Source organism: Gracilinanus agilis, chromosome 2 (genome assembly GCF_016433145.1).
Source record: "Gracilinanus agilis isolate LMUSP501 chromosome 2, AgileGrace, whole genome shotgun sequence".
Classification (NCBI taxonomy): domain Eukaryota; kingdom Metazoa; phylum Chordata; class Mammalia; order Didelphimorphia; family Didelphidae; genus Gracilinanus; species Gracilinanus agilis.
Window position 1 is genome coordinate 61,497,224 of NC_058131.1, and position 27,926 is coordinate 61,525,149.

The 27,926-nt window shown below is 41.7% G+C and overlaps 3 protein-coding genes across 3 annotated transcripts in view; 2 read left to right on the plus strand and 1 right to left on the minus strand.

Moving 5' to 3' along the window:
- Positions 1 to 4,679, minus strand: part of DUS2 (dihydrouridine synthase 2) — a 65,393-nt gene extending 60,714 nt beyond the window's left edge. Inside the window, exon 1 of the mRNA XM_044663209.1 lies at positions 4,646 to 4,679. The gene's annotated coding sequence lies outside the window, so the exon portion shown is untranslated. The remainder of the gene's footprint in view (positions 1 to 4,645) is intronic.
- An 87-nt stretch (positions 4,680 to 4,766) lies between these two features.
- DDX28 (DEAD-box helicase 28) lies at positions 4,767 to 6,680 on the plus strand. The gene has a single exon (XM_044660568.1). It carries the CDS (start codon positions 4,767 to 4,769, stop codon positions 6,474 to 6,476), a length of 1,710 nt encoding a protein of 569 aa, XP_044516503.1. The 3' UTR covers positions 6,477 to 6,680.
- Positions 6,681 to 17,589: 10,909 nt separating this feature from the next.
- Positions 17,590 to 23,633, plus strand: DPEP2NB (DPEP2 neighbor). Its single transcript, XM_044659419.1, has 2 exons — positions 17,590 to 17,656; positions 23,317 to 23,633. Exons 1-2 carry the CDS (start codon positions 17,590 to 17,592, stop codon positions 23,631 to 23,633), a joined length of 384 nt encoding a protein of 127 aa, XP_044515354.1.
- Positions 23,634 to 27,926: the final 4,293 nt, after the last annotated feature.

A 27,926-nucleotide genomic window follows, 5' to 3' on the forward strand; every position in this document is an offset into this window, starting at 1 on the left:
ACGAAAACAACCATACAAACGGGACCAGAACAGGACAGACTGGAGCTAATCACAGATTGAAGGAAATAGCATTAATGGGGATCTGGAAAGGTTTCCTGTAGAAAGAGGGACTTGAAGGAAGTCATGAATGTCAGAGTTCAAGATAAGGAGGGGAGCCAGTGAGAATGTAATGAGTAGGAAGATAGTATGTGTTGTTTGAAGGACAGCAAAAAAGTCATGTGCCACTAAACAGTGGTGCATGTGGTGAGAAGGTACAACAAGATGAGGCAGGGGGGGAGAGAGAGAGAGAGAGACAGACAGACAGACAGACAGACAGACACTCTGTGTGTGTGTGTGTGTGTTTTGGGGTAGTGAACAGGAAAGGTGAGGAACAACTATAAGAGCCAAACTGCAAGACATATTTACATATTGCTCATTTTTGTAAGTGAATAATCTTATAAAGCCAAAACCTCAAACCAAAAACCCAAATAAATAAGTGAAAAGTCAAATGCTTTCACTTTCGTTCCAACTCCAACAGTTCTTTCTCTGGAGGTGGGTAGCATTCTTTGTCATAAGTCCCTCAGAACTGTCCCAAACGGATGATTTTAAATTTGATTTAGAACATAATGGACAAATAGTTTACTAGGTCTGTACTCAGAGCCTTTCCATCTTCATCAGATCTACCAGAATTTGTGTTCTAGTGGCTCAAGCATCAACCGAATAATGATGACAACATATATAGAGCACCTATTATGTGCTGGCTTCTGTGCTGAATGCTTTTATAAATAGGATCTCATTTAAACCACACAATAGCCCTGCAAAGTAAGCTATTATCCCAATTTTACAGTTGAAGAAACTGAGATCTTTTTTAAGGGACTCCTTCAAAGTCACATAGTTAGCAGATGTCCAAGGCTGGATGTGAACTCAGGTTGTCTTGACTCCAGGACATTGCTCTATCTACTGCACCACCACCTCCTGATAATTCACCAGAAAGACAACTAACAGTGTTAAAATGTACAGATTTCAGCAACATGGAAGAAAAATTATACAGCAAAGTCCCTTCTCCCTGGTGTTTAAAACTATTTCTATGGGAGGCTGATTTTTCCCTTTTTGCAAAGCCACTACACTAGAGGTGAAGATTCATAATTGCTATCAACTATTTATTCAATTGCTACTCTGAGTGGGTGGGAAACAAAGCAACCTCAAAGAGTGACTGATAAAGTGATAGGAAGGGAAGTGGCATGCTGGGTGACAACACCTCAACAAAACAAGGGTACTTTATGACCCCATTTTCCCAGAACTTTAGCTATCTCACCTCAAAGCCATCCCACTCTTTCCTGCCTGTAATCTACTCTCTCAATGGAGAGAAGATAAAATTGTACCTATCCTTTGTGTCCTAGTTCCAATGGCTTGCTCTAGGACCAGAACCCTGAAATAATCCCTCTCTCCCCAAAAAGCACATTGGGATCTACAGCCCCGTGCAGGTGCACATGCACATACAGTCACATCGTCACCGGGACCTGAGCTCCAAAAGGAACCACATTGTATCCTAATACAAATTCATTCTTTGGCATTTTTAGCCCCTTTTTCCCTTTAGCAGAGAGTAGACATCTGTTTAATTTAATCAACTCTTAGTGATTTCCCAATCTAGATCACCAATTCTGTTATCACAAGTTCAAGGGCTTGGCCTGGATGGGCCAGAGACCTCCCTCTAACCCTCAGGCAAAAGTCACAGATCCAGAACCAGAAGGGACGGAAGCTCATCCAGCTCAATCTCCTCATTCTACAAGTGAAGAGGCTGGTGGCATGGGCAAATTCAGTGACCGGTCCAAAAAAATACAACCAGGATTCAAATCTAATTCTCCTGATTCAAAATCCAAGACTCTTGCAACAATAGAGTGCTCCTTCTATAAACTGACCAATAAATAATACAGGAGGCCAGCTATCCTGTACTAGCCAATTGGGAGACAAGCCAGTCTAAGCGAAACATCAAAAGAGGGACACAGAAGGCAGCATGTACCACGAGTCAAATCACAACCACCATAGTGCTTGAACCTAATATTATGCTATGATAACTGAGGCAGCTAGGCAGCACAGTGCAGAGAGTGCCAGGTTCTATCTGAATTCAGGTAAACGGGAGTTCAAATGGAACCTCAGACACTTCCTAGTTGTGTGATCCTGGGCAAGTCACTTAATCCCCATTGCCTAATCCTTACCACTCTTCTGCCTCAGAACCAATACATAGTATTGACTCTAAGATGGAGAGTGAGGGCTTTTAAAAAAGAAAGAAAGAAAAGAATAGGTAGCATATTTTTTAGATAGTGCTGTAAGGTTTCCAAAATGCTTTAGAATATTATCCAGCAACAACCCTGGGAAGTGGATGTCATTATCTCCATTTAGGCACACAGATGTTAAAATGACTTGCCTTAGGGTCATACACTTATCACATATCTGATGCTAGATTTGAATTTAGGTCTTCTTGACTTTATATCCAATAGTATATTTGTTATGTCTCCTAGATGTACAATGAAAGTCTCAAAAACTGAAAGGGGCAGATTGGAGAAAATGGAGGGTTAGAATCCAGATATGTAGTTATCAAGGACTTGTTTAGAGTGGAGTCTCTGGAAATAAATCAGCTGATCGATCCTTTAAAAAATCCTATTTATTAATGGATAGATAACTTTGATGACATTGATCTTCTTTCCTTTTCCACTAATTTCAATCTATTGCTTCGTTCACATACCAATTCAAAGTTTACTCCCAAAAGGTTTTTTTTTTTGGCTAAACCCACAAAGACCACTCATTTTCTCTATGTTCTCACAACAAATTTACTGTTTATAAAGCATTATCTCAATTTTTATAAAAGTAGAGACCTTTTGGTGCAGTGAATAGGCTGGATTTACATTAAGAATTGACCTCAGATCCTATCTCTGACAACTGTTTTACCCTAGAGAAGTTACTAAACTTCTCAAAACATCTCAGGGTCTTCTTCACAAATCCCCAGCCCTGTGTGAAAGAAGTGGTCCTATCCATCCAATCCTACACCCTTGTGCCTTTTCTGCCTTGCTCCTTAATATATTTTCCAAACATTAACCCTTTCATTCATCTTCATCACTTCCACTCCACTGATCCTATCTTACTTGGGTAAATCTGAGTGTTAAAGGGGAAACAGTATTTTGCTTTACCAGCGATAAGACCTATTGTTCAAGTCCAGGTCTTTCTAAAAGCAATCATGGTAAGTTAGTTAGCTTTCCTGGGTGTGGGACTTGACAGTTCTTCCTAAGTGCTTAACTCAATGTCTGCCAGAAAATAAGTTTTCAATAAATGCTGGTTGCTTGACTGTGTACAAACCCTTCTATAATCTCATGATACCACCTCAAAACTTTTCTCCTTTCTGTTCTCTTCTTGGTCACTGAGAGAGACCATTGACCTAATTTATTGGTTACTGCTAGTCTACTAATAAATCCATCATGCTCATACCACTGTTTCTCAGTTTACCTTAATTTTCAAAGGTAAGTTTAGGGCAGTTAGGTGAGATAGTGGATAGAGGTCTTGACCTGGAGTCAGGAGACCTGAGTTCAAATCTGACTTCAGACTCTTACTAGCTTTGTGTTACTCTGGACAAGTCACTTTACCCTCTTGGCCTCAGTTTCTTTCCCTGTAAAATGAACTGGAGAAGGAAAAGTATCACTTCAATATCTTTGCTAAGAAAATCCCAAATGGGGTCACAAAGAGTCAGACATAACTGAAAATGACTAAACAACAAAACTATAAATTCTAGGAGGGCAGGAACTGTGTAATCTGAATTTTGCTTAATGTGGCTCAATACATGATGTTTAAAGAATGAACCTAATGAATGAAAGGCAGAAGAACATTTCGGTGAATTGTCTGGATATGAAAAAAGAAGTAAACGGTCACTTTCTCCCTCCCCCCACTCTGCTCCCAACCCACAGTCCTCAACAGGAACTTCATGCTTTCCCTAGGGAAGCCCAGGGATGCTCCCAGAAGCCTTCTCAGCAACTTAAGAATAATTCTAATTTCAGGTGGAAGCCAGAGAAAAAGGGCATCGAAGGTAGCTAGTGAACTGAGGACTAAACCTGAAGCCAGGAGGTCCTGGTTCAAATCAGACCTTAGGACATTTACTAGCTGTGTGATCCTGCTCAAGTGCCTTAGAACCCCCATCGCCTAGCCTTAAGCACTCTTCTGCCTTTGAATCAATACTTAGTGTTGATTCCAAGACGTAAAGTAAGGGTTTAAAAATAAAGAAGGGTGTCATTTCCTTCCCGCCAATCCCACGGACGTCCTGAGGTCTATGGGGGTCTCAGGCGTCTGGCAACCCTCCCGTGCCCGTCCAGCTTCTCCCACTAGCCCCCAAATCAGAGGCTGCCCGGACTCGAGGACCCCGAACTCGGTTTTCCACCAGGAGATCACGGTCAAAGGTCCCTTAAGGCCTCAGCCCCCCACGACCCCTTCCGCCCGCCCTGCCAGCGGACCACAGCAGCCTTCGGTCCGCCCCCGCCGGGGCGAAGAGGACCCTGTCCCAGCGAAGCCTAAACCTCCACCTGTCCCGAGGCCTGGGGCAACGCGCTCGGGGGCGGAGGCGGAAGCTGACCCCCCTCCCTCCTTCTCCCCCGCCCGACCGCGTTTCCAGGGTCTGACTACTAACCTCTCTAGCTCGGCGATCAGGCGGTGCCACAGACCACAGCTCGCACGTGGGCTTCCGTAGCGCGTTAGCACTGCGCGACGGTGACGTCACTGCAGCGCGCCTGGCCTGCTTCGCCGGAGGGATGGCGTTCCGGGCTCCCTCTCACCTGCTGCTGCTTCTCTTGCGGAGGCTGGGTGGGCCCTGCCGGGGCCTGGCCTCAGAAGAGCCCCGGGAGGCGTTGCCTGTGATTCGCATCCCGCAGCCTCTGCAGCTGCGGCGCGAGGCGAGGGCTCGAGGCGGATCAGCGCCGCGGGTCTCGGTGCCCCGGCCCGGGCCGCTGCTGATCGCTGCACGGCGGCCCGAATTCAGCCAGCCGCTGCGCCTCACCGTAGGCCGCTGGGAGCGCGCCCCGCTGGCCTCGCGCGGCTGGAAGCACCGGCGCTCCCGAGGAGATCACTTCTCCATCGAGCGCACGCATCGTCAGGTGCCCGCGCTGCCGGTCGAGGCCGGCGCCGTGGAAGAGAAGGCGGTGGCGGAAGAGCAGCATGAGGAGCGCGGAGCCGGGCCTGCTTTCGCTGCCCTGGGCCTGCAGCCCCGTGTGCTGGACGCCCTACACCAGGCCGCACCAGCCGTAGTGCGGCCCACGTGGGTGCAGCGCCGGGCCATACCTCCACTGCTCAGAGGCCGCCACTTACTCTGCGCTGCCGAGACTGGCAGCGGGAAGACTCTGAGCTACCTGCTGCCCCTGCTGCAGCGGCTGCTACGCCGGCCCCGCCTGACCACTGGCCCCGCACCCCGGGGCCTAGTGCTGGTGCCTTCCCGAGAGCTGTCGGAGCAGGTGCGGGCTGTGGCGGGGTCCCTAGGCCAGGGCCTGGAGCTGTGCGTGCGTGAGATTGGTGGGGGCCGCGGCATGGGCAGCGTCAAGCAGCAGCTTTCTCTCGAGCCTCTTGCAGACTTGTTGGTGGCCACACCAGGAGCCCTCTGGAAGGCGCTGAAGAGGCAGCTTGTGAGCCTGGAGCAACTCTGCTTCCTGGTATTGGATGAAGCAGACACCCTGCTAGATGAGAGCTTCCTGGAGCTGGTGGAATATATCCTGGGCAAGAGCCCCATAGCAGAAAACCTGGAAGAGTTGGAAGACCCTTTCAACCCCAGGGCCCAGCTGGTGCTGGTGGGAGCCACTTTTCCTGAGGGCGTGGGAGAGCTGTTGAGCAAAGTCACTGACCTGGGCAACCTCACCACCGTCACCAGTCCCAGGCTGCATTGTGTTATGCCTCATGTTAGACAAAAGTTCTTGAGGCTAAAGGGAAGTGAGAAAGTGACCGAGTTGATACAAGCCCTGAAGCTCCGTGGAGAAGACAACCCTGGCTCTTCTGGGGCCATTCTGGTGTTCTGTAATAGTTCTAGCACAGTGAACTGGCTGGGCTATATCCTGGATGACCACAAAATCCCACACTTGAGGCTTCAGGGGCAGATGCCTGCTGCAATGAGAGCAGGCATCTTCCAGTCCTTCCAGAATGGCACCAAGGACATTCTTCTCTGCACAGATATAGCTTCTCGGGGCCTAGACAGTACTCGAGTGGAGCTAGTTATCAATTATGACTTTCCACCAACTTTGCAGGACTATATTCACAGAGCTGGCAGAGTGGGCCGGGTTGGAAGTGAGGTGTTGGGATCCGTGCTTAGTTTTGTTACTCACCGTTGGGATGTGGATCTAGTCCAAAAGATTGAGCTGGCAGCTCGAAGGCGGAGAAGCCTTCCAGGAATAAAGGCATTTGTTAAAGAACCTTTGCCCCCAATAGAGTTGACTCCTGACCTAGACAGAGACACTGAAAATGTTGGTATTAGTAACTGAACAAAAGAAGCTTCTGATGGTCCAAGGAAGTGATCAGCCCATCTCCAGATTGAGAGGATTAAATTGACCTGAGAAAAGTTTTTGGGCTTCTGAAGAACCAATTTGTCTCTGGTAGGAGGGCTACCAACCATCAGTGTTGAATTTTGTTTAGTTCTTCATAATAGTATAAACCTTTGTGCAATAAAATCTGATCTGACTTTTGCATTTAGTGTAAACTATCTCAGCAGTAATACCACCTAAAGTGGTGGTGGGGAATATGTCCAAAGCTTTTTTATATGGAACATATGATCAATAAATATGCAGGCCATATAAAATTATTTATATGTAAAAATGTAGGCTTTCTTCAGTTTTTACTAGTGTCTTTTTCACATCACAGTTATTTCTTTATCTTCTCTTCACTTTCCTCTTGTTAACAAAAAAAATTTAACCAGTAGAGCAACTGTGTAAATCCTCATCTTCCACATTCAACTCTGTAGTCATGGAAATTGTTCTGGTTCTGCTTACTTGGTTATATAGTTTTTCATTTCAAGTCTTCCCAGTTTCCTGTTAATTCCTCCTCAGGAATTTTTTTAATTTCCAGACCATAATTTCATTGGTGTAGGGAACTTTTAACTTTAACTATGTGACCCTGGGGAAGTCACTTAACCTCTTGCCCTTCTGTCTTAAAGTTGTTACTAATACAGTAAGGGTTAAAAAACCAAAAGATGCTATATCTAGATATATATCCAAGAAGATCAATCATAAAAAGAAAGGTCTTTATACCCAAAATAGCCCTTTTTTGGTAGTAAAAAACTAAAAACAAATTAGACATTCTTTCATTAGGGGATAGTTAAGCAAATTATGATAAATGAATATAAATGGAATATTACTATGCAATGAGCTACTGTGAATATATAATAGCATGAAAAATCATGAAAGGATGCAAATCGGATTAAACCTATAGGTGGTACAGGGGAAAGAACTGGGCCTGGGATCGGAAAAATTTGAGCTCAAATCCAGCCTCAGATTTTACCTGTGTGACCCTAGGCAAGTTACTTCACCTCTGCCTCAATTTCCTCAACTGTAAAATGGGAATAACAGTATCTACCTTGCAGGGTGATTGTGAGGATTAGATAGGATATTTATAAAGCACTTCACAGGAGTCCCCTGCATGTAATTTAAAAAAATGTATATGCACACACATTCCCTTTTCCTTAAGCTAATACCAGGAAAATAATATAATGATTAAGATGATGCCTGGAAAGAACAAAATCAAACCAAATTCTGGAATTATAAAAAGAGCATGTCCTTCACTCTGCAAACATGAGAACTGTAAGTGTGGGACATCCTTTATATATTTGGTGATGTGTTGGTTAGTTTTGCTCAACTATTTTTTTCCCTTTTACTTTTGTCAAAAGCAATGGCATTTAGGGAGGAGAAGGAACATACTGAGAAATAAGGTAAACATAATGAGGTGGGGTAAAAAAAGAGCAATACATTTTTTAAAAAAACAATTCCCCAATCAATGGATATTGTTTCTAATATTTTGCTACCACATAAAAGTGCTCCTCTGAATATTTTGGTGTTTTATGGGACCTTTCTTTTTGTCTTTAACTTTGTTGGGATGTATACCCAGTAGTGGGATTGAGTGGCCACCAGTAACTTTTCTTATATAATTTCAAAATCTTGACCCTGTTCTTTTATTTCTATCCTTGAATTCCTTGTCCCTTTGACCTATTGTCATGCATCCCTTTCCAAACCCCACTGCAGAGTCCTTCTCAACTTTCTGCTCTTTGCATTCTGCAGAATGCAGCCTAAGGAAGTCATAAAACTTGTCCTAACAGGATTCACTACAGATTTGTGAATTAGTCCCAACTGGGCCCTCAGTGATGCTTTACTCTTTTCTGATTGGTTCTGTCCTCCAAACTATAGTGGTTCCCCAATCTTTTTTTTTCCCCCAGGAACTCTACACATCATTTTAAAAATGATTTCCATAGAAGATTTGACTTCATTAAAAATGAAGGAAATGAGCCAACTTATTAAGAGCTCCTTCCAGTCCATAGTCATGATCACTTTAATATTATTACCCATTCATTCTCCTTTGTGCCAGTCTCAGATGATAAGGTGGCCCTTTTCTTAGATAATGCTAACTATATACTTGTGCCTTTCACCTCATCTCCTGCTGTCTCTGAGAGCTTGCTCCTTCAATTGTCCCCTTTCCCTAAGAGTTAATCTTGTCTACTGACTCCTTCCTTTCTTCTTTTAAACATGACTAAACATCCTAAAGCTCAGGCCTGATTGTATCATTCCTCTAGTCAGACTCCCAGCACCCCTTTAAATAATGTCAAGTAAAAACTCACATTTGGCATTCAAAAAGCTGATGAAATGGATAAAGTACTAGATTTAGAGTCAAGAAAACCTGTGTTCACATCCTACCTCTCATACCAAACTATGGCTGTGGGAAAGTCCTTTAACTTTTCTAGCTCTGTTTCTTTGTCTGTTAAATGGGAGGGTTGTATTACATAGCATCCAAAGTCTATTCCAACCCTAAATCTGTGCTGTTTATAATCCCTTCACAACCAAGCTCTAGTCTACTTTTCCAGCCTTATACATATGGTTGCCTTTCATATATGACCCAGTCAGTTTGCTTTATTGCTGTTACATGCCAAATCCTATGCCTTTGTATAGGTTTTGCCTCATAACAAATTCACTCCTCACCTCTGCCTCTTAGCAGCTCTAGTTTCCTTCAAAGTTTAGCAAACACATCTTTCCATATTAGGCCTTTACTGATCCTCAAAACTAATTTCCCTTTCAAATTATTGTCAAAAGCAGCCCGATTTTTCCAATTTCCAAGGTACTTAACTCTGATATTGTCCTTAAGTTCTTATACTTCCCTGTTGCATGTATCTAATCATTTGTCAAATGTTGCCACTTTTTTGTGCTTTTTTGAAATTATTTTTTTATTTTGAATATTTTCTCCAAGTTACGTATTTCATGTTCTTTTCCTCTCCCCCAACCCCCCTTAACTCCCCCTTAGCTGACGAATAATTCCACTGGGTTTTACATGTATCATTGATCAAGACCTAACAGAATATTTTTTGTATCCATCTCCCCTTTACTCACACAACCACCTCCTTTAGTTCAGAAACTCACCCCCTCTCACTTAGATTATTTCTATAGCCTCCTAATTGTTCTTACTGCCTCTGGTCTCTTTCCTCTCCAGTCTATCCACAACACAGCTGCCAGAATGATTTCCCCCAAACCCAGATATGATCCTGCAGCTCCTCTACTCAGTTAACTGGTGGCTTCCTATTACCTCTAGGAACAAATAGTCCTCTAGCTCTTAAATGCCTACCCAGCCTCTCTTTCCAGCCTCACTGGATATTACTTCCTCTCCCACTCTCTCCAGTCTAATTTAACTGCCTCTCTCTGTTCCTCACACATCTCTCACTTCTGTGCCAGTGCATTGATTATCCTCCAGGCCTGGCATTCACTCCTTCCTCACCTTTGCCTCATAGAATCCCTGTCTTCAAGATAGAGCTCAAATATCATCTACTTGAAACCTTATTTGATTCCTCTGAACTACTAATATTCCCCCTAAACCACCTTTTATTTATTTATATTTGTTTTCTTTTATATTTGCATTCCATATAAATATGCTTGTTGTCTCCCTCTATTCAAGGGGCTCACTTCACTGGAGCTTTTTTATAGGAAGCAATTGTAGGACAAAGGCCTTCAGTGACTTGCTCAAGGTCTCAATTAGATGACATCTCTCTCTGTCTCTCTGTCTCTCTCCATGTATATATGTGTATATATATATATATTTGTATATATATTGTGAAGATGGGATTAACTCTCCCCTGCCTACTTTTAAATTTACTCAACAAAAGCGAATACACCCCTACTTAAAATAAAAGTAGGGGAAGTCCACAAACTACTTACTAAAGGGGTTTGCACCTCCAGAAGCAATTGACTTCCCCCCCCCCCACCAGTCCTAAGCAAATTAAAAAACTACAATTGGTCCCCTAAAGTGGAGGAAGGAACAGGAAGTGACATAAAGAAGGGTCTTTAAAAGTAGCCAAAACTTCCTGTCAAGAGGTCTTTGAGCTCTTTTGAGGCTTTGGAGTCTGGTAGAGGACCTTCTTCAATGTGGACTCTAGCATTTGTTAAGACTGCTCTTGGATCTTCCCCTTTGGACTACAACATGGGTGAATGAAAAGCTGACTTGTTCCTGGCTTCTGGAGAAATTAGTTTCTGGAGGAAGCTGCATGGAAGAGTCCTCAGGCTAAACAGCCCTCCAGCTAAGGGTCCTCTGGTGAAGGGTTAAGGAGCCCTGCCTGAGTTGAGCCAGGCCCTGGAGAAAGTATATAGGGTGATTAGCTAGACTACTTACTCTGCCCTCTTTCTCATTTCTCTACTCCTCTCTATTTTGCAAATAAAGCTGCTAAATAAAAAATAATTTTGACTTGTTATAATATCCACAACCACATTCTCTTATATTTTGTTAAATCATTAATTTTAACACCTGCAATATACACAACACACACACACATATATACATATCTAGAGATAGATAGAGAGTCATGATCAGGATCATTAATGAAACCTAGATGGCTGTCTTTCCCCTAAAGTACAATTTTTTAAAATGATTATAATAGTAGCTAGCATTTTATAGAACTTAAAAGTTTCCAGAACACCTTACAAATATGATCTCATTTGATCCTCACAATAATCCTGGGAAGTAGGTGCTTATCTTCATTTTATAGATGAGTAAACTGAAACAAACAGGCTAAGTGACTTTCCTTGGGTCCCACAGCTATTGAGTGTCTGAGGCAGGATTTGAATTCAGGTCTTCCCAAACTCCAGTGTTCTATTGACTATGTCATCTAGCTGCTAATCCTTGCTGGATTGTTTAAATCCCTTATTTTTATTTGCCCATATAAAGTTCCAGTTAAAAATTGAAGCTCACAATCAATTACTCAAGAAATGTTTACATGTTTGTAAAGTATGTTTGTATAGAGCAGGATATTTATCATGAAGATAAAATATCTGATTAGTTTGTAGAAGGTTTCCACTTCAGTTGAGGATTAGGTGTAATAGAGGGCAGGCAGTAAAAAGAAAATAGCATAAAGAGAGCTACTCTTGGAGTCAGAAAAGCCTTGCTATGAATCCCACCTCTGACACTTGCCAGCTGTAAGGTAAGTAACTGGTAAGTAATTTCATCTCTCAGAGCCTGTTTCCTTAGCAGCATAATAGGGATGATTCTATCTCTATTATGGAGTTATATCACAGCAGAATTGAAAAAATGATGAAGTAGTATTCATAGGGGCTATTCCCCCAAATCCTAAATCTTTCTAGTCTTACACCAAATTCAAGTTTTTCACACCATCTCCTCTTTCCCATATCCATACTGCTCAATCCAGGGATATGGCCCTCCTTGCTGATCTCCCCAGTAGATACTCCATATTCTGACTTCAGCATTCTCAGGCTCTCCCTCATTCCTGGAATGCTTTCCCTTCTCATCTCCCCCTCCAGGCTTCCCTGACTTTATTCAAATCTTGGCTAAAATCCTACCTTCTGCAAGAAGCCTTTACTAGTCTTTAAGTTTAGTGCCTTTCCTCTGATATTATCTCCACTTTATCTTGTTTGTACAAGGTTCTTTGAGAGCAGGGACTATGTTTGTCTTTCTTTTTGTTTCCAGGGCTTAGCACAGTATCTTGCAAATAGATGAATAATAAATGCTAGTTGATTGACTGACTGATTCTTGATACTTCATCATTTCTGATGGATTTAATTATGCAGATTACCCCCAAATCTCATATTTCTCCTAAGCTCTAGTTCCATAACTACAGCTTTCTGCTGGACATTTCTTGGATGTCCAATAGGCTTCTCAAATTCAACATGACAAAAAAAAGTTCATTATCTTTTCTTAAGTTCACCCCTTTCTCTAATTTTAGTATTTATTTGAGACACGACTACTCTTCTGGAAGTCATTTTCAGCTTTTTAAGAATGAAATTTATTTCAGTTCACAAGAATTTGTTTTCTCTATCTTCTACCTTTCTAATTCATCCCACCCTCCACCAGTGGAGAAAAAGATCATTGCAACAAATATGCATAGTCGAACAAAATAAAATCCCACATTGGCCATTGTCCAAAAAATATGTCTTACTTCTGTCAGGAGGGCAAACACTTGTACATGCCCTACATTTCTATCACATCTATAACAAGAGGTAGATAACATGTTTCCTCTTTGGACTTCTGGAGAGATAGCTGGTCATTCTCTTCTTTTTCTTTACAATGTTGTTATTCTTGTATGAATTGTTCTCTTGGTTCTGCTTACTTCACTTTGTATCAGTTCCTTGCATCCATGATTCTTTGAAATTATCTTTTTTGTTATGCCTTATGATTCAATAATATTCACATGCTATAATTTTTTCAATCACATCCTTCCCTTCCTCCCAGTAACTATCAGACAATCTTAGGCACTCCTTTACTCTTGGTTCTTTGTTTTTCTTTTTCCCTCCTTTTAATCTCTCTTTTTGGACCAAGAAGATTGTTTTGCTTGTGACTATTCTCTCCCTGATATAATTTCCTTTACTTCATTCCCTCCCATTATTTCTCTTGAGTCTGAGGAATTTCTACACCTTTCTCTGATTCTGAGGTTTGTGCCCAAACCCTCAACTTCTCCCTCCATGTTGGTATACTCTTCTTCCTAATACTACCTTATTTGTGAGAAATAGCAAGTTTCCTTCTCTTCTTCCTCCTTTTTACACTTGTGCATTCCTCTTTGTACCCTGACTTCTCTTTCCCTTCTTTAGACTGTCAGAGCAAAACCAATTCATCCCATCTGTTTTTCTTATTTAACTCTATCAATATCCTTTGAAAACATTAAGTTTCTGAAAGGACAATAGATTCTTTTCCACTTATTAAAATTTTAGTACTACATCATCATACAGCTCCTTCCAATTACTCAACTACATTTACCTTTCTAGGTTCCTCTGTACACTTGTGTTCCTACTTTTTAAAAATTCTTACTTAGCTCTAATATTTTCAACAAGAATGCTTGAATTTTTCAATTCTATTGAAAATCCATTTTTTTTAGGATTATACTAATTTTTGCAAGGTAAGTTGCAATCAAGAGGTGGTAAGCTTGTCTCTTTTCCTTTTTTTAATATTGTATTCCAAGTTCTCCTCTGGTTTTAAGTAGAAGCTTTCACATCTTGTGTGATACTAATTATAGTTCTTTGATACTTGAATTGTTTCCTTCTGGAGAGCTTTGGGTTTTGGCTATGACATTCTTGGAATTTTTCTTTTTAGGGTTCCTTTTAGTTGGTGCTTGGTGCATTTTTTTTCTATTTTCATTTTGTCTTTTGTCTCTTAACAGATCTGGACAAACTTTATTTATAATTTCTTGAACTATAGTGTCTAGGTTTTTTAAAAAACTAGAGTTCTCAGAGAGTCAAATGATTCTTAAATTATTTCCCTTTGGCTTGTTTTTCTAGTTAGTTGTTTTCAATGTCAGATATCTTACATTTTCTTCTATTTTTTTCCAGTCTTTTGGTTTTGTTCTAATATTTCTTGCTCTCTAAGGAGTCACTGATTTCTATTTGCTCTACTTTAGTTTTCAGGAGTCTGTTTCTTGGGTAAGGGTTATTATTCTCTCTTTTAATCCAATTATTCTTAGTTCTTTCCTCCAGACCTCATTTCATTTTTTATGTTCTGCTTAATTTCTTTTATGTATTCATGTAGTCCTTGAGGAAAGTTCATTTTCCTTTGAATCTTTTTTTTTTTTCAGTTGCTATGGAGTACTTGTACCTTGTACCTTCAGGGTGGGGGGGGGCTATAAATTTACAATCATTTTTTATATTGGTCATTATTTTCTTTAGTTTACTTATCTATCCAGCTTTAGTTAATGAATTGTGGCTTTGTACTAGGGCCAGGCTCATTCCCTTCTTTTATTTTCAGGTGAGATGCTTGGTCTTACTTTGGATCCCCTTGATTGCTATGCTGACCTCCACTTCCCTGGTACTGCCTGTCCACATGCCCCCACCCCCAGATCTTTAAGGTTCAGAGATCTGTTAACAATCTTATTCCTTGGGATTCTGGTTTCCTGATTTGAGGCTTTCTAACCACCTTGAAGGTTTCTTAGTAGTCCTCTTACTGCCTAGGGACACAGAACCTTGCAGGGTACACATGTCCTATCTCTGGTTGTGCTGGGAGGTCACCCAACCTTTGGTGGGAGGGGTTCCCCTCTCCTCCTGCTCATGGGATTCTGGCTAAATTTTGTGCAGTTCCAGAGTGAAGGAAATTATTGGAATTCCTCATTTGATTTCTTCAGCATCATTTAGCCCGGTGGCATCATTGAGGTAGGTAAACCGGAGGTAAGTGGTCTATATTCAAACAAAATAAATGTCCACATTGGCTATGCAGAATGTAAAATCTGTAAGGGTAGAGACTTTTGTTCTTTCTTTGGATAATAAATCAAATCTCTCTTATTTAGGGGAATGTGGACTTTCTCCAAAGAAATTTCAGTGTCCTACATTCATTTGATCTCTAGGGCAAAGGGAAAATACTTGATTTGTTAGACTTCCATCAGTCAACAAACATTTATTTATAAAGCAGTTAACTGTGTTCCAGGTACTGTGCTAAGCATTGGAGATAGAAGGACAGGCCCTGCCCTCAAGGAACTCATATTTTAATGAGAGATATAATATGTAACTAATGATACATGAAAGATACAGAGTGGATGGGAGGTTATTTTAGCAGAGGGGAGGACGAGGAAAGATATCACCTGAAGAAGGTGGCATTTTAGCAGAGTCTTGAAGGAATCCAGGGAAATTAAGAGTCCAGGCGAGGGCACAGAACATTTCAGGCATGGCAGACAGGCAGAGGATATGGTATGTTGTGTGAGAAACAGTTAGGCCAGTATAACTGGATTATAGAATATGTGTAATGGAATAAATGAGAAGAATGGAAAGGTAGGAAGGAGTCTGGTTATAAAGGGTTTTAAATATCAAAAAGAGCAGTTTATATTTTATTTTAGAGTTAATAGGGAGCCAAAGAAGTTTATTAAGTAAGGAAATAACAAGTGCAGATCAGAACTTTTGGAAAATCTCTTAGGCAGCTTTGCATTAGAATAGGGAGAGACTAAAGGCAGGGAGTCCAATCAGAAGGTGGGGAGGTGTGAGATGATGAAAGCCTGTACTGCAGTGATGTCTATTTGAGTAGATAAAAGGGGATATATATTATAGCTTTTGGGAAATTAGAAATGATAAGATTTAACAACAAATTGGATATGTAGGGTGAATGTGGGTAAGGAATTGAGAAAGACATTTAGGTGGCAAGCCAGGGCGACTGAGAGAATGGTGGTACCCTCAACAATAATGAGGTCATGAAGAGTCAGACAACACTAATCTATTTAATACAACAACAGCAACAACCTAGAATCCAGTGTTCAAAGTGTATAGGTTTCCTAAAGCTAAACGTGATGTTAGCAACTTAAATGTAAAACAAGAGCAAGATTCTTTCAATGTACCAGGATAGTGTCCTTTTCTGCCTCAAATGACCATTTTTGATGTTTAGTCTTTTCAGTCATGTTTGTCTCTTCATGACCCCATTTCTTGACAAAGATCCTGGATATGGTTTGCCATTCCCTCCTCCAGGTCATTTTAAAGAGAAGGAAACCAAGACAAACAGGGTAAAGTGACTTGCCCAGAGTTACCCAGCTAATAAGTGTCTCTGAGTTTGGATTTGTACTCAGGAAGATCAGTCTTTCTGATTCCAACCCTAGAACTCTATTCACTGTGCAACCTAGCTGTCCAAATGATCATATATGAGCTCTTTAGACTTTATGAGGATAGAGATTTTGTTTTATCTTTGTATCCTTAGTGCCTACCACAATTCTTTGCACATAGCATGTACTTAATAAATGTTTCTCAGATTAGATCATATTCTTGATGCAGTAGGTTTGGGTGATAAATGTTTGCCATTTTAAAGTAACTTTACCATGGTCTCCCCGTAAGTAATAGAATGAGTATTTGAACCCAGGTGCCCCAAATTCCAAAGCTTTCCATAGGACTACAGTCTTCCTCTTATCTAAGGGGATGTCTTGGTGAGTTACCTAGGAGTTATTGGTGTAGTCCTCTAAATCAATAGATTAAAGATGTCCCCATGAGTGAATACTCAAATAGTGTCCCATCCAGGATTCCCCAACATGTGCCCTTTTCCCCTGTGGTCAGGTTGTTCTCTTCCCAGTTCCCACTTGCTCTGCACATTCCCACCTTGCTATCTCCGCTCATATTTAATTCAACATTTCTTTAGCATCACCACCTGAAATGTCTTCCCTTTCCTGCCAATCCATCCTTTCAGAGTCCTATTCCTATCACCAAAGCCCTCCCTGGCCAATCCAGCCACAGACATTTTCCTTTTATAAGCATCGCCAGCACCAAATATCTTGCAGCTTAGCATGCTGATTTTTTCATGCATGCTAGTTTTGTTTCCAAGAGATAGCACATGTAGTGGATAAGTGAGCTAGCCTTAGCGTCAAGAAGACCTCTGCCTGGGACCCATACTAGCTCTATGAAATCCATAGTGAGTCACTTAACATTCTGCTGCTCTGGTCACCTCTCTTAAGACTTTAAATACAGATAGTTGCATATCTGCAGAGATGGAAGCTTAAATTAAATCACAAATCTGAATCCTTCTCCTCCCCCAAAAAGGTGTTTCTCCAAGATCTTTACAGAGAGGAATTTCTTACATATCTCTGCCTGTACCTAGCACAGTGCTAGGCATAAAAGTGCTTAGTAAATACATGTTTGCTTGGGAGGAAGACTGTATGTTAGGGGCAAGGAATGGCACTCCTCTACTACTATGTTGCTTAAAAGCCAGTTTATAAGCAGCTTTCACAGACCCCATGTGAAAACTCTGAGCCCGAGACTCTTGCTTTCCTAAGGCAGATTCCTTATGTGATCTCACGGTGGCAGTGATGACCTCACAGGGCAGTGACTACCTCACAGGCCTCCCGCTACCCAACAGTTTCCATGGTGGGGTAAGCACACAAACGGGTCACTCCGGGGGAATCCTTTCCTACCATTTCTCAAAGAGATATCAATCTGTTTGGTTAGCCGAGTGAGAATGTCTGACCGGATCTTCTATATACACTCCAACTTGTCCTTTGTTCCCTGGGAGGGCAGTACGGCAGGTAGGCTTGATGTACAGAGAAAGTGACTGTACAACAGCATCTACCTGTGGGTGTGTGTCTAGATGCACAATGGACCATTCCCCATAGGAGAAGATCCTCCATGAAAGCCCTCCTCCAGTGCCTTGTGCCTCGGAACTGACCCTAGGTTCTCAAACGCTATTGCCAGTAGAGTCCAAGTTCTGCCCCATCCCACCAACCTGAAGAGGCTGGATATGAGGCCAGTGATAGGCTGTGTTGTCTGTCAACCAAGAACAAGGCTAGGAAGTTTAGAAAGGCTCATCATAGGATGACTCCAAGTTAATTGTTTTTCAGCCACATTAACTCATCAAAGAACATCCATCTAATGAATTGTGGAGGGTTTGTGGTCAGTGGAGGTAGTATCCACAACGATGAAACTCGAATTAGCAAATCAATGATTGAAGTACTATGTGTACATTGATGCTTACAGGTATTTCCCCAATTCAAGCTTTTACAACAAAATAATTTTGGTCTCATTGACCAGTAAGTGATACCCAGAGTGAATTGGGTGGCAGGCTGCTGAATCTGTGGAAGTTGGAGGGATTGTTAGACCCATCCACATTGATGGGTCAATCTTGGACCGCCCTGTTCAAGAGCTGAATACTTGGGTGGGAAAAAAAATGAAGTGTTAGCACTGAGAAGAAATTACTCCACCAGAGGGAAAAGGAAATTGCTCCTGACAGATGGGGTATGGAGGGAGGCCAGAGGAATCTGCTCATGGAGATTTGAATTAGTTCAACAAATATTAAGTGCGTATTACATACAAAACACAATTCTCCTCGTTGGAGGTGCAAAAACAAAAACAAAATGGTTCCTGCCACATTCCAATGTGGCGATACCACATATACAAGGAAAACTCAGTACAAAGTGTATACAAAAGAATTTCAAGAGTGAGGAAACTTTGATTGACTGGGATAGACCTGAAGGAGGAGGTGGTCCCTGAGCTAGGAGATTCTAAGAGGCCAAGGTGAGGAGGTACTGCATTCCAGACTTAAGGGACCATTTGTACAAAGGCATTGGGACAGGACATGGAATCTTGTGGATGGGAACAGTTACCAGGCCAGTTTAGAATGGAGAAGTACAAGAAGGGGAGTAATATGAAGTAAGGACCAAAATGTAGGTAGGACCAAGGGCTTTGGATGCAAAGCTGAAGAGCTGATATTTTATCCAGGAAGTAGGGAGACATATGCAATTTTTGAGTAGCTTAGTGAAATTGGTCAGATCTGTATTTTAGATTTATCATTTTGTCAGCTAGATGCAGGATGGATTGGAGAGAGAAAGAAACTGGATGTAGGGAGGCCGATTAGGAGGCTATTAGAATGGCCTAGTCGGGAGGTGAAGAGGGATTCAATTCTAGAGGCTTTGTGAGTGAAGAGAAGAAAATGGATTTGAGAGATGTGCAGTAGGATCGGTGGGTTTGGGGGATGAGAGAGAAAAAGAAGAAGAGTCAAGGATGCATTTAGTTGGGTGACAGTCTGCAAGTCAACAAGCATGTATTACCTGCTTACTGTGCTAAGCACTGGGGATATGAAGAAAGGTAAAAGAGAGTCCCTGCCCTCAAGAAGCTCAGAATTTTAATGGGGAAGACAACATGGAAACACACACGTATACATATACATATATATACATATACATATATATTTACACACAAACACAGGATAAATTGGAGATGATCTCAGAGGGAAGACTTTACAGTTAAAGGGGACTGGGAGAGCCTGGAAAAGGACTAGATGACTAGAAGATAGTGGTGCCATAAACAGAAATAAGAAGGGCTACGGGAAGGGTGAATTTGGGGTTAAATAGGAAAGAAAAATGGGGGAGTGGAGATGGTAATTAGTTCAGTTTTCGACAAGTTGAGTTTGAGATGTCCAAGGGACAACCAAGTGGATAGATTTGACAAGAGATTGAGTATATGGGACCAGAATTCAGGAGAGAGGTAAGAGCTAGATATTTCTATTTTGGTCATCTGCATAGAGTTTTACTAGTAATTGAACCTATGGAAGCTCATGAGACCATCAAGAAAGAGTATAGGGAGAGAAAAGAGGTTTCAGGTGGTTCCTCTGGTCGAAATAGTTTTATCTTTTTCTAATTTAACAAATTTCAGTTTGAAACAACCAGGCTTTAGTGTGGTTAGAACAGACAATGTTAATTAGTTCCAGAGAATAGGACCTGGGGTTGTTGGGGAAGAGGGTTTCTTACTGGACTATGTATAAAGTGTTTACATGAGAATCACATTTTACATTCGACAAATAAATAAAAATTTGCATGAGAATCATTCTGGGAGAATAATTATGGTTAAAATTTAACTAATCAAAATATTTTCCTCACAAGATTCCTATGAGGTAGATAATACAAGAGACAGCAAGGTGTGGAAGGACAACCCAGATCTTATTCTTCTTGACTTCTGCAATGTTTGACCCTGCTGACCATGCTCTCCTTCTTTATACTCTTCTTTCTCCCTAGGTTTTCATGACACTATTTTCTCTTGGCTCTTCCTACCAGTCATAGATGATAGATTTTAGAGGGAACTTATAGGTTATTTTATATAGTCCAACATCTTCATTTTACAGGAAGGGAAGCCCAGAAAGGTTAATCTACTACCCTTGAGTAGCAAAGAAAAATGGCCAGATCTTTTCAGATGAGGAATGGCACAAAGTCAAATAGGTAGTAATTGAAAGATGTGGAAGCTGAGGTCTTCTGAACCACAAATCCAGTTATTTTTCCACTGTCCTACACAGCCTTTATTTACCTTATAACTCCTTTTCAGTCTCTGCAGGATTATTATTCTGTCTCTCCCTTAATGCCTCAGTGCATCTCATAGTTCTGCCGTATACCTCTTTCTCTTCTCTCTCTCTATCCTCTCTTGGTGATCTTACCAGCTCCCATGGATTTAACTTTTATCTCTTTGAAGATTACTCCCAAATTTATCTCTCCAGACTTTGACTCTCTCTAGTTCTCTAGTCTGCATCTTCAATTGCCTGCTTGGATATCTCTGCCTAATCTAAAACTTAACTTAGCCAAAACAGAACTCATTAATTCTCCTCTTAACCTCTCTTTCTATCAAGGGCACCACTATTCTTCCAGTCATCCAAATTGACACCTTTAGCAATCATTCTCAACTCCTGACTCTTGCTCCATCCTAATTCAGGCCATCAGGTTATCCTGTGTGGACCATTTCAATAGCTTACTAATGAAATTGACAATAGTTAGCTTCTTTACCTCCATTTTCTCCCCTTTCCAACCTTTCCTCTATACTTTTGCCAGATTGTTGTTGTTCGGTTGTCACGTCTTACTCTTCATGACCCCATGGACATGCCAGATCCTTCTTTCCTTCACTATCTCTCCAATAGATATTTCTAAAGCATAGCTTTGTCCCTGGCCCTGAAGACCACTGGGATTTTCCATCTGACACCTCCAATATGTGTTGTCATCCTATATCAGCATGTGAGCTCTTTGAGAGCTGAGACTCTTAATTTCCCCTAGTCCTCAGCATAGGGTTTTTTTGTACATAGTGAGCTCTTGATAAATGCTTCTTCACTCATTTATTCATTCTTTCCTTTCTGTCACCCCACTGCTAAAGAAGCTTCAATCATTTTCTATGCATTGAGGATAAAATACAAACTAAGCATTTCATAGATTGACTTCAACCTATCTTTCTGAAGCAAAGATTCTTTTTTCCAACAATATTTTATTGTATTTTTCCTCCAATTCCATATAGAAACAATTTTTAACATTTGTTTTCTGATCCAAATTCTCTCCCTCCTTCCCTCTCTCCTCCCCTCTTTGAGATGGCAAATAATTTGTTATAGATTATACTTGTGTTATCATGCAGTACTTGTTTTCATATTCATCAGGTTGTAAAAGAAGACACATATCATATATACAAGAGCAAATTCATGAAGGAAATCCAATTGATGGGCACCCCCCAGTTTCCAATTCTTTGCCACCACAAAAAGAGCTGCTATAAAAAGAACTATTGTGCAAATAGGTCCTTTTCCCCTTTCTTCAATTATCTTTGGGATTTATACCTAGAAGTTGTATTTCTGGATCAGAGTACACACAGTTTTATAGCCCTTTGGCTGTTGTTCCAAATTGCTCTCCAGAATGGTTGTATCAGTTCAGAGTAGAGCAAAGATTCTTAACTTTTTTTGTGTCATGGACCTTTTTGGAAGTCTAGTGAAGTTGGCCAGACTCACTTTTGTTCTCAGAATAATGGATTTAAATGCATGAAATAAAACATCTAGGATTATAAAGGAAACAAATTATATCATAATACAGTTAGCAAAATATTTTCAAAATAAACATACTGACCCAGGTTAAGAACTTCTATGTCTAGGGCAGCTAGGTGGCATGGTGGATAGAGTGCCAGGCATGAGTTGGAAAGTGTTGGGTTCAAATCAGGGCTTAGGCCCTGCCTAGCTGCATGACCTTGGGGAAGTCATTTAATCCCAATTGCCTAGCCCTTGGCACTCTTCTGTCTTAGAACTGATACCATGGTGAGGGGGGGCAGCTGGGTAGCTCAGTGGATTGAGAGCCAGGCCTAGAGACAGGAGGTCCTAGGTTCAAATCCGGTCTCAGACACTTCTTAGCTGTGTGACCCTGGGCAAGTCACTTGACCCCCATTGCCTACCCTTACCACTCTTCTGCCTTGGAGCCAATACACAGTATTAACTCCAAGACGGAAGGTAAGGGTTTAAAAAAAATTAAAAAAAAAAAAAAAAAAAAAGAACTGATACCATGACAGAAGGTAAAGCAAACAGGATGATTTCAGAAAAATCTGGAAATTCATGAACTCAAGTGAAGTGAGCAAAACCAGAACATTGTACACAGTGACAGCAGTATTTCTTGATGAATTACTAGTTATTCTCGGCAATTCAGTGATCCAAGACAATTCCAGAGACTTATGATAAAAATGCTATCTGCCCTCCAAGAAAGAACTGATGGAGTCTGAATGCAGATTGAAACATACTCTATTTCATTTTCTTCTTTTCTTTTCTTTTTCATTTGAGATCTCTTCCACAGAATAACTAATATAGAAAAATGTTCTACATGATTACACATACAAAATCCATATCAGTTTGCTTACTGTCTCAGGGAGGGCAGGTCAGAAGAAGAGAGAGAATTTGGAACTTAACAACTTTAAAAAAATGAATGGTAAAAATTGTTTTTACATGTAATAGAGGGAAAATAAAATACTGTTTTTTTTAAAAAAGACAAGTTAGAGTTTTGAAGTAGAGGGAAAAAGAACTTCTGGGTTTAGACTGATTTCACATGATTTTTTCTCACTAATTTTATGTTCTAGCCATATTTGCTTACCTGATACTCCCTGTGGGCTAGTCCCATGCCTGGAATCTCTCTCTCTCTGAGTTTAACTCAAATCCTACATGAGATCTTTCCTGATCTCCTGAGTTGTTATTGTTCCCTCCTCCCCAAATTACTTGATTTTTAAAAAAATTTAGTTTAGTACATACTATTCCTCTTTTGAACTTCTCGAGGACAAGGATTATTTCATTTTAGTCTCTGCGTCTTCAGCACGAAGCCCAGTGCCTAGTTGATTGTGCTGAATTATTGAACTGAATTGAATTACAAACCCATCGTGTTGAGCAGCAAAACCTAATTTGTTCTCCTTTCTTTCCCAGCAGCTGCCGTTCCCACGTCTCCCCCCACACCGGGTCACTACCATGTCCTCTACCGAGGATGTGGGGAGACTCAGGTGGGCTGGCATGGGGAGACTTACTGCCTGGTTGGTGGGTACCGGGCCTACGGGGATGCTCCTGTGGCTTCCTCTGAGAAGGCCGAAGCAGAGAAACCAGTTTCCAGTCGAGCTCCCAAGAGGCACCATGTTCTGGAAGAACCTGACAAAGAGCTGGGGGGCGCCAGCCCTAAAGTCATGCGGCGGTGGCACCGCAGGGGAAGGAGGCTGCCCACCCAGAAGCACTCGGGCCAGGCCACTTCGTAGGGATGACATTTAAGCAGAGTTAACTCAGGACCTTTCCCTGCGGTGACTTCCCCCTTCCCACTGCTGACCAGTGGAGCTAGAATGCTGAGCCTGGACCACTGCTCACGCTTCTCCTCTGACCAGAAGGCCCTCGCTCACTGACCCTGGTTACAAACAGGACCTGCTTGAAATAAGGGCCTGCTTTGCCTTTACCAGGGTAGATGAGCTATTCTGAAAAAATTGCTCAAAGGAACCTGGCTCTTCTTTGCTCACTTCTCAGTGGAGGAAAAAGACACCAGCATCATCACTGGACTAGAAAGACTCGCTCTGAGACAAAACAGCAAAGGGAGAAGAGATAGGGTGGGAGGACTAAGAGAAGACCCCAAGAGTTACCTTTTCCCCAGAGTCTCTGCCTGTGAAGTCCAAAGTCCAGGCTAAGGCTCCCAAAGGAGAAGGCAAGGGGTCGAGGGCCTCGACATCCCTGGTTCACACCTTACGTGTGTTGGAGGCAGGAAGGAAGGAGCCAGCAAGGTTATAAGACTGCAGCTGCTCAGATCAGACCTGGAACAATGGTTCTAGACTGATGGGAGCTGATAGACTCAACCAATGGTGTTTCCTAGGGGACCTGTCCTGAGGGACTGGAAAGGGCAGAGAAAGAAAGGATCAGCCATTCTCAGTACCTTTCCCACAGCCTCCCTCTTCTTCCTGCCAAGGATTCCTCCTTAGATTCCTCCTGGGGAAGGAAAGGCCCAGAGGATGGAGGTAGCCTTTGGGTCCTCCTTAGCCATAAGGTCTAAAGAGCCAGGGAGTAAGAAGCCTGGGCAAGGGAGTGTCAATGCCCATCATCTCCACTGTGTTCCCCTTTCTCTCAGAACTCTTTTGGCCCCACGTAAGTGATACTCAATAAACAGTATTTTGTGAGCCATGGAACTTTTGTTCTAACCAGCCTTGGTGTCCAGACCACCCTCCTCCCTCAAGGGACATTCCCACTGCAGAAAACTCAAACCTTTCTCCCTTAGTACTAGGGGATAGATAGGCCTAGAGGGGACTCTATAAGATCAATGAATCCATCCCCCTGCTTCAAGTAAGACTGATTCCAACATGAGGACCTGTGGGTACCACAGGAAAAGGAGGCCAGGACACCTCAGTTTTTCAAGTCATTCCCATGGCTCCCTTGGATTGGTATGGGGCAAGTGCTTCCTGGGCTAAGGGGCATGGATGGAATCACAGCTTGGTGCAGTTACTGGCTTATTCTGCGGTTGTTGGAAAAGATTATTCTTATCTTTTATTTTTTTTTTCCAATCTGCAGCAATAGGAGATCAAGGTAGCTCTGGGGAGAAATGGAGGGATGAAGTTGGGAGACAGAACACGAGCCCATGGCTTGGGAAATGAAGGATTTAGAAATGCTATAGGAACCCTGACATATTGGTGGAGCTATTTTCCTGGAGCTAGATGTGTGAATGGGGTAGCTTCCTGTCCCCAGAGACAGAGGCTGGTGCCGATAAACTAGCTCAGTACCCATAAATACCTAAAACTTTGCACATATGCCCTCACATCCCGACCCTGCATGACTGAATGAGAGAAATGCTCCCCCAACTTTGGACTCTCCAATCTCCCCTCTTCTTACCCAAGTCTCCTTAGCTCAATGAGATTAATGACATCTCTAGTTGCTTCTCTCTGGCTGTTAAAATTCCACCACTGTGTCCAGTTTTCTGCAAGGCTAAAGTTCCCCTCAGCAGCACTCCACCCATTTCCAAAGATTAATAATGTCTTCGGGGTAGAAGAAGGGCACAAATATGGGCACCCAATGATAATGACCCTCTAACCTTTGCCAGTATGTCTCCCCTTTCTCCAGATTAAAATCTTCACAGGAACAGTAACCAGCACCAAACTCATGGCAATACATACGGGAGCAGAAGTAGAGAGAGAAACGTGGGAGATTTTATTTCCAATCTGTTGTTCGTAGAGACTGTACTCCTTCATATATTATGCAGATCTCTTTAAGTATATACCTCCACCACAATCTATAACATCAGGGGATGGATTTAGAACTAAAAGGTGCCCCCCTTGTTTTTTCAGATGAGAAAACTGAGTCTCCGTGGTTAAATGAACTGCCCAAGGTCATGAAGGTAGTAAGACTAAGCTAGAGTTCTAATTTAGATCCCTTGACTCCAAATTCAGTATTTTTCCCACTGTAGTTTGAGCTGATGGTAATTTTCTGTGCAAGACTATAAGACTGTAGATTTAGATATAGAAGAGAATTTTAGAGGTCATTGAATACAACTCTCTCATTTTATTTATAAGGAAAGAAAAGGAAGTAAACATTTATTAAATACCTACTATGCTAAGAGCTTTACAAATATCTCATTTAATCCTCACAACAACTCTAGGAGATAGGTGCTATTATTATCCCCATTTTATAGTCAAGGAAACTGAGGTAAAGAGAAATTAGGTGACTCACCCAAGATCACATAGCTAGCTAGTGTCTGAGGTCAGATTTGAATTTAGGTCTTTCTGATTCCAGGCTCCACGTAGCTTCTCTTTCCCAAGGAGATTAAGTCACTTGGCCAAGACCACACAGGTAGTAAATAGAACTGCATTTGGACCCTGGTCCTCTTGGCTACCATTCCTGTACCTTTTCCATCTCACAAATCCTGCAGTGTCTGTGGGGAAGGAAGAAGGAGAAAGGTAAGAGGGTCATTATCATTGGGTGCCCATATTTGTGCCCTTCTTCTACCCCCAAGACATTATTAATCTTTGGAAATGGGTGGAGTGCTGCTGAGGGGAACTTTAGCCTGGTTATGAACAGGTTCGGGTTCATCCAGCTAGTTAATAGGATGGATGACAGAATCTTTGGCACTATTTCCTACTCTTCTCCCTATGCCCAGATTACTCTTATTGGTCTTTCATATTTTAAAAAATTCTTAAATTTGAGATAAAATTCTACTCATACATGCTTGGTGTTATGAATAGAATGCTGAACTTTGAGACAGAGGATCTTCGTTCAATTCTCACTCTGCCATCTTCCTACCTTAATTTCCTTAATTTTTCAGCATCTCTTTTCTTCATGTGTAAAATTGTCATGCTGCCTCTCAGGGTAAAAGTGCTTTACAAACCATAAGGCACACAAAATATGAGCAATGTCTTTTTCTCAGACCTTGCTCTGACCTCCCTCACAACTTTGGCTCTCCTATGTCTTAGTACCATCCTAACTTCCATGACTTCCCCTTCCTCACTTACTTAAACCCTGATTTTGCCCAGGAAAAAGATGATTGAGTGGGGTAGAGAAGGAGGGATGAGTCCTTTCTTTGAAGGCTTCCTTCCCTTAGAAAAAAGATTAAACTTGGTCTACTTGGTCCCAGAGGAACAATGAGGAAAAGTTGCAGAGTACATATTGGATAGATATATGGAAAAGTGTAACAATTAGAATTACCCCAAAGCAGGAAATGAGTTTCCTGTGCCAGGAGGTCTTCAAGCAGTCAGCTAGCCAGTTAATAAACATTTATAGGTATCTACTATGTGTCAGGCACTGGGCTAAGAACTGAGGATACAAAGGAGGGCAAAAGATGATCCTCCTCTTCAAAGAGTTCACAAGCTAACTAGAGCCAACGTGCAAATGGACTAGGTACAAACACAATAGGATAAATAGGTAATAACTGACTGAAGAAAGGTACTAGACTCAAGAGGGATTGGGAAAGGCTTCTGGTAGGAGGTGAGATTTTAGCTGGATCTTGAAATGAAGCCTACCATCATTTATCTGTGGTGTGGTGTATGCCTTGGACTTCAGCCTCTAGAGCCCTATGATTCTGATCTGAGCCTACCAAACCTTAGCCCTTTTGACCCCAACCTTGATCTGACCTCTACAACCTAAATACTTTCCTAAACCTTACCACTGGACTCACTCTCTCACCTTAGTTCTGTGTTGAACCCCTTCCCTGCTTAACATCAGCCTCAGGCTGCCCCCTATCCCCATATTATTTCACTCCTCTCTCTATTCCTCAGTTTACCCTGATCTACCCAGATTTCAAATCCTGTCTTAGGCACTTATACTAGTTGTTGACCCTGGACAAGTCACTTAATCTGTATGCCTCAATTTTCTCATCTGTGAAGATGAGCATAATAATAGGATAAAATGAGATAACATATTAGAGTGCTTTGCAAACCTTAAACTTGTTACTATTATCTTTACTCAAACCTAACCCCATCTTTTTTTTTTTTTAAACCTTTACCTTCCATCTTGGAATCAATACTGTGAATTCATTCTACGACAGAAGAGTGGTAAGGGCTAGATAATGAGGGTTAAGTGACTTGCCC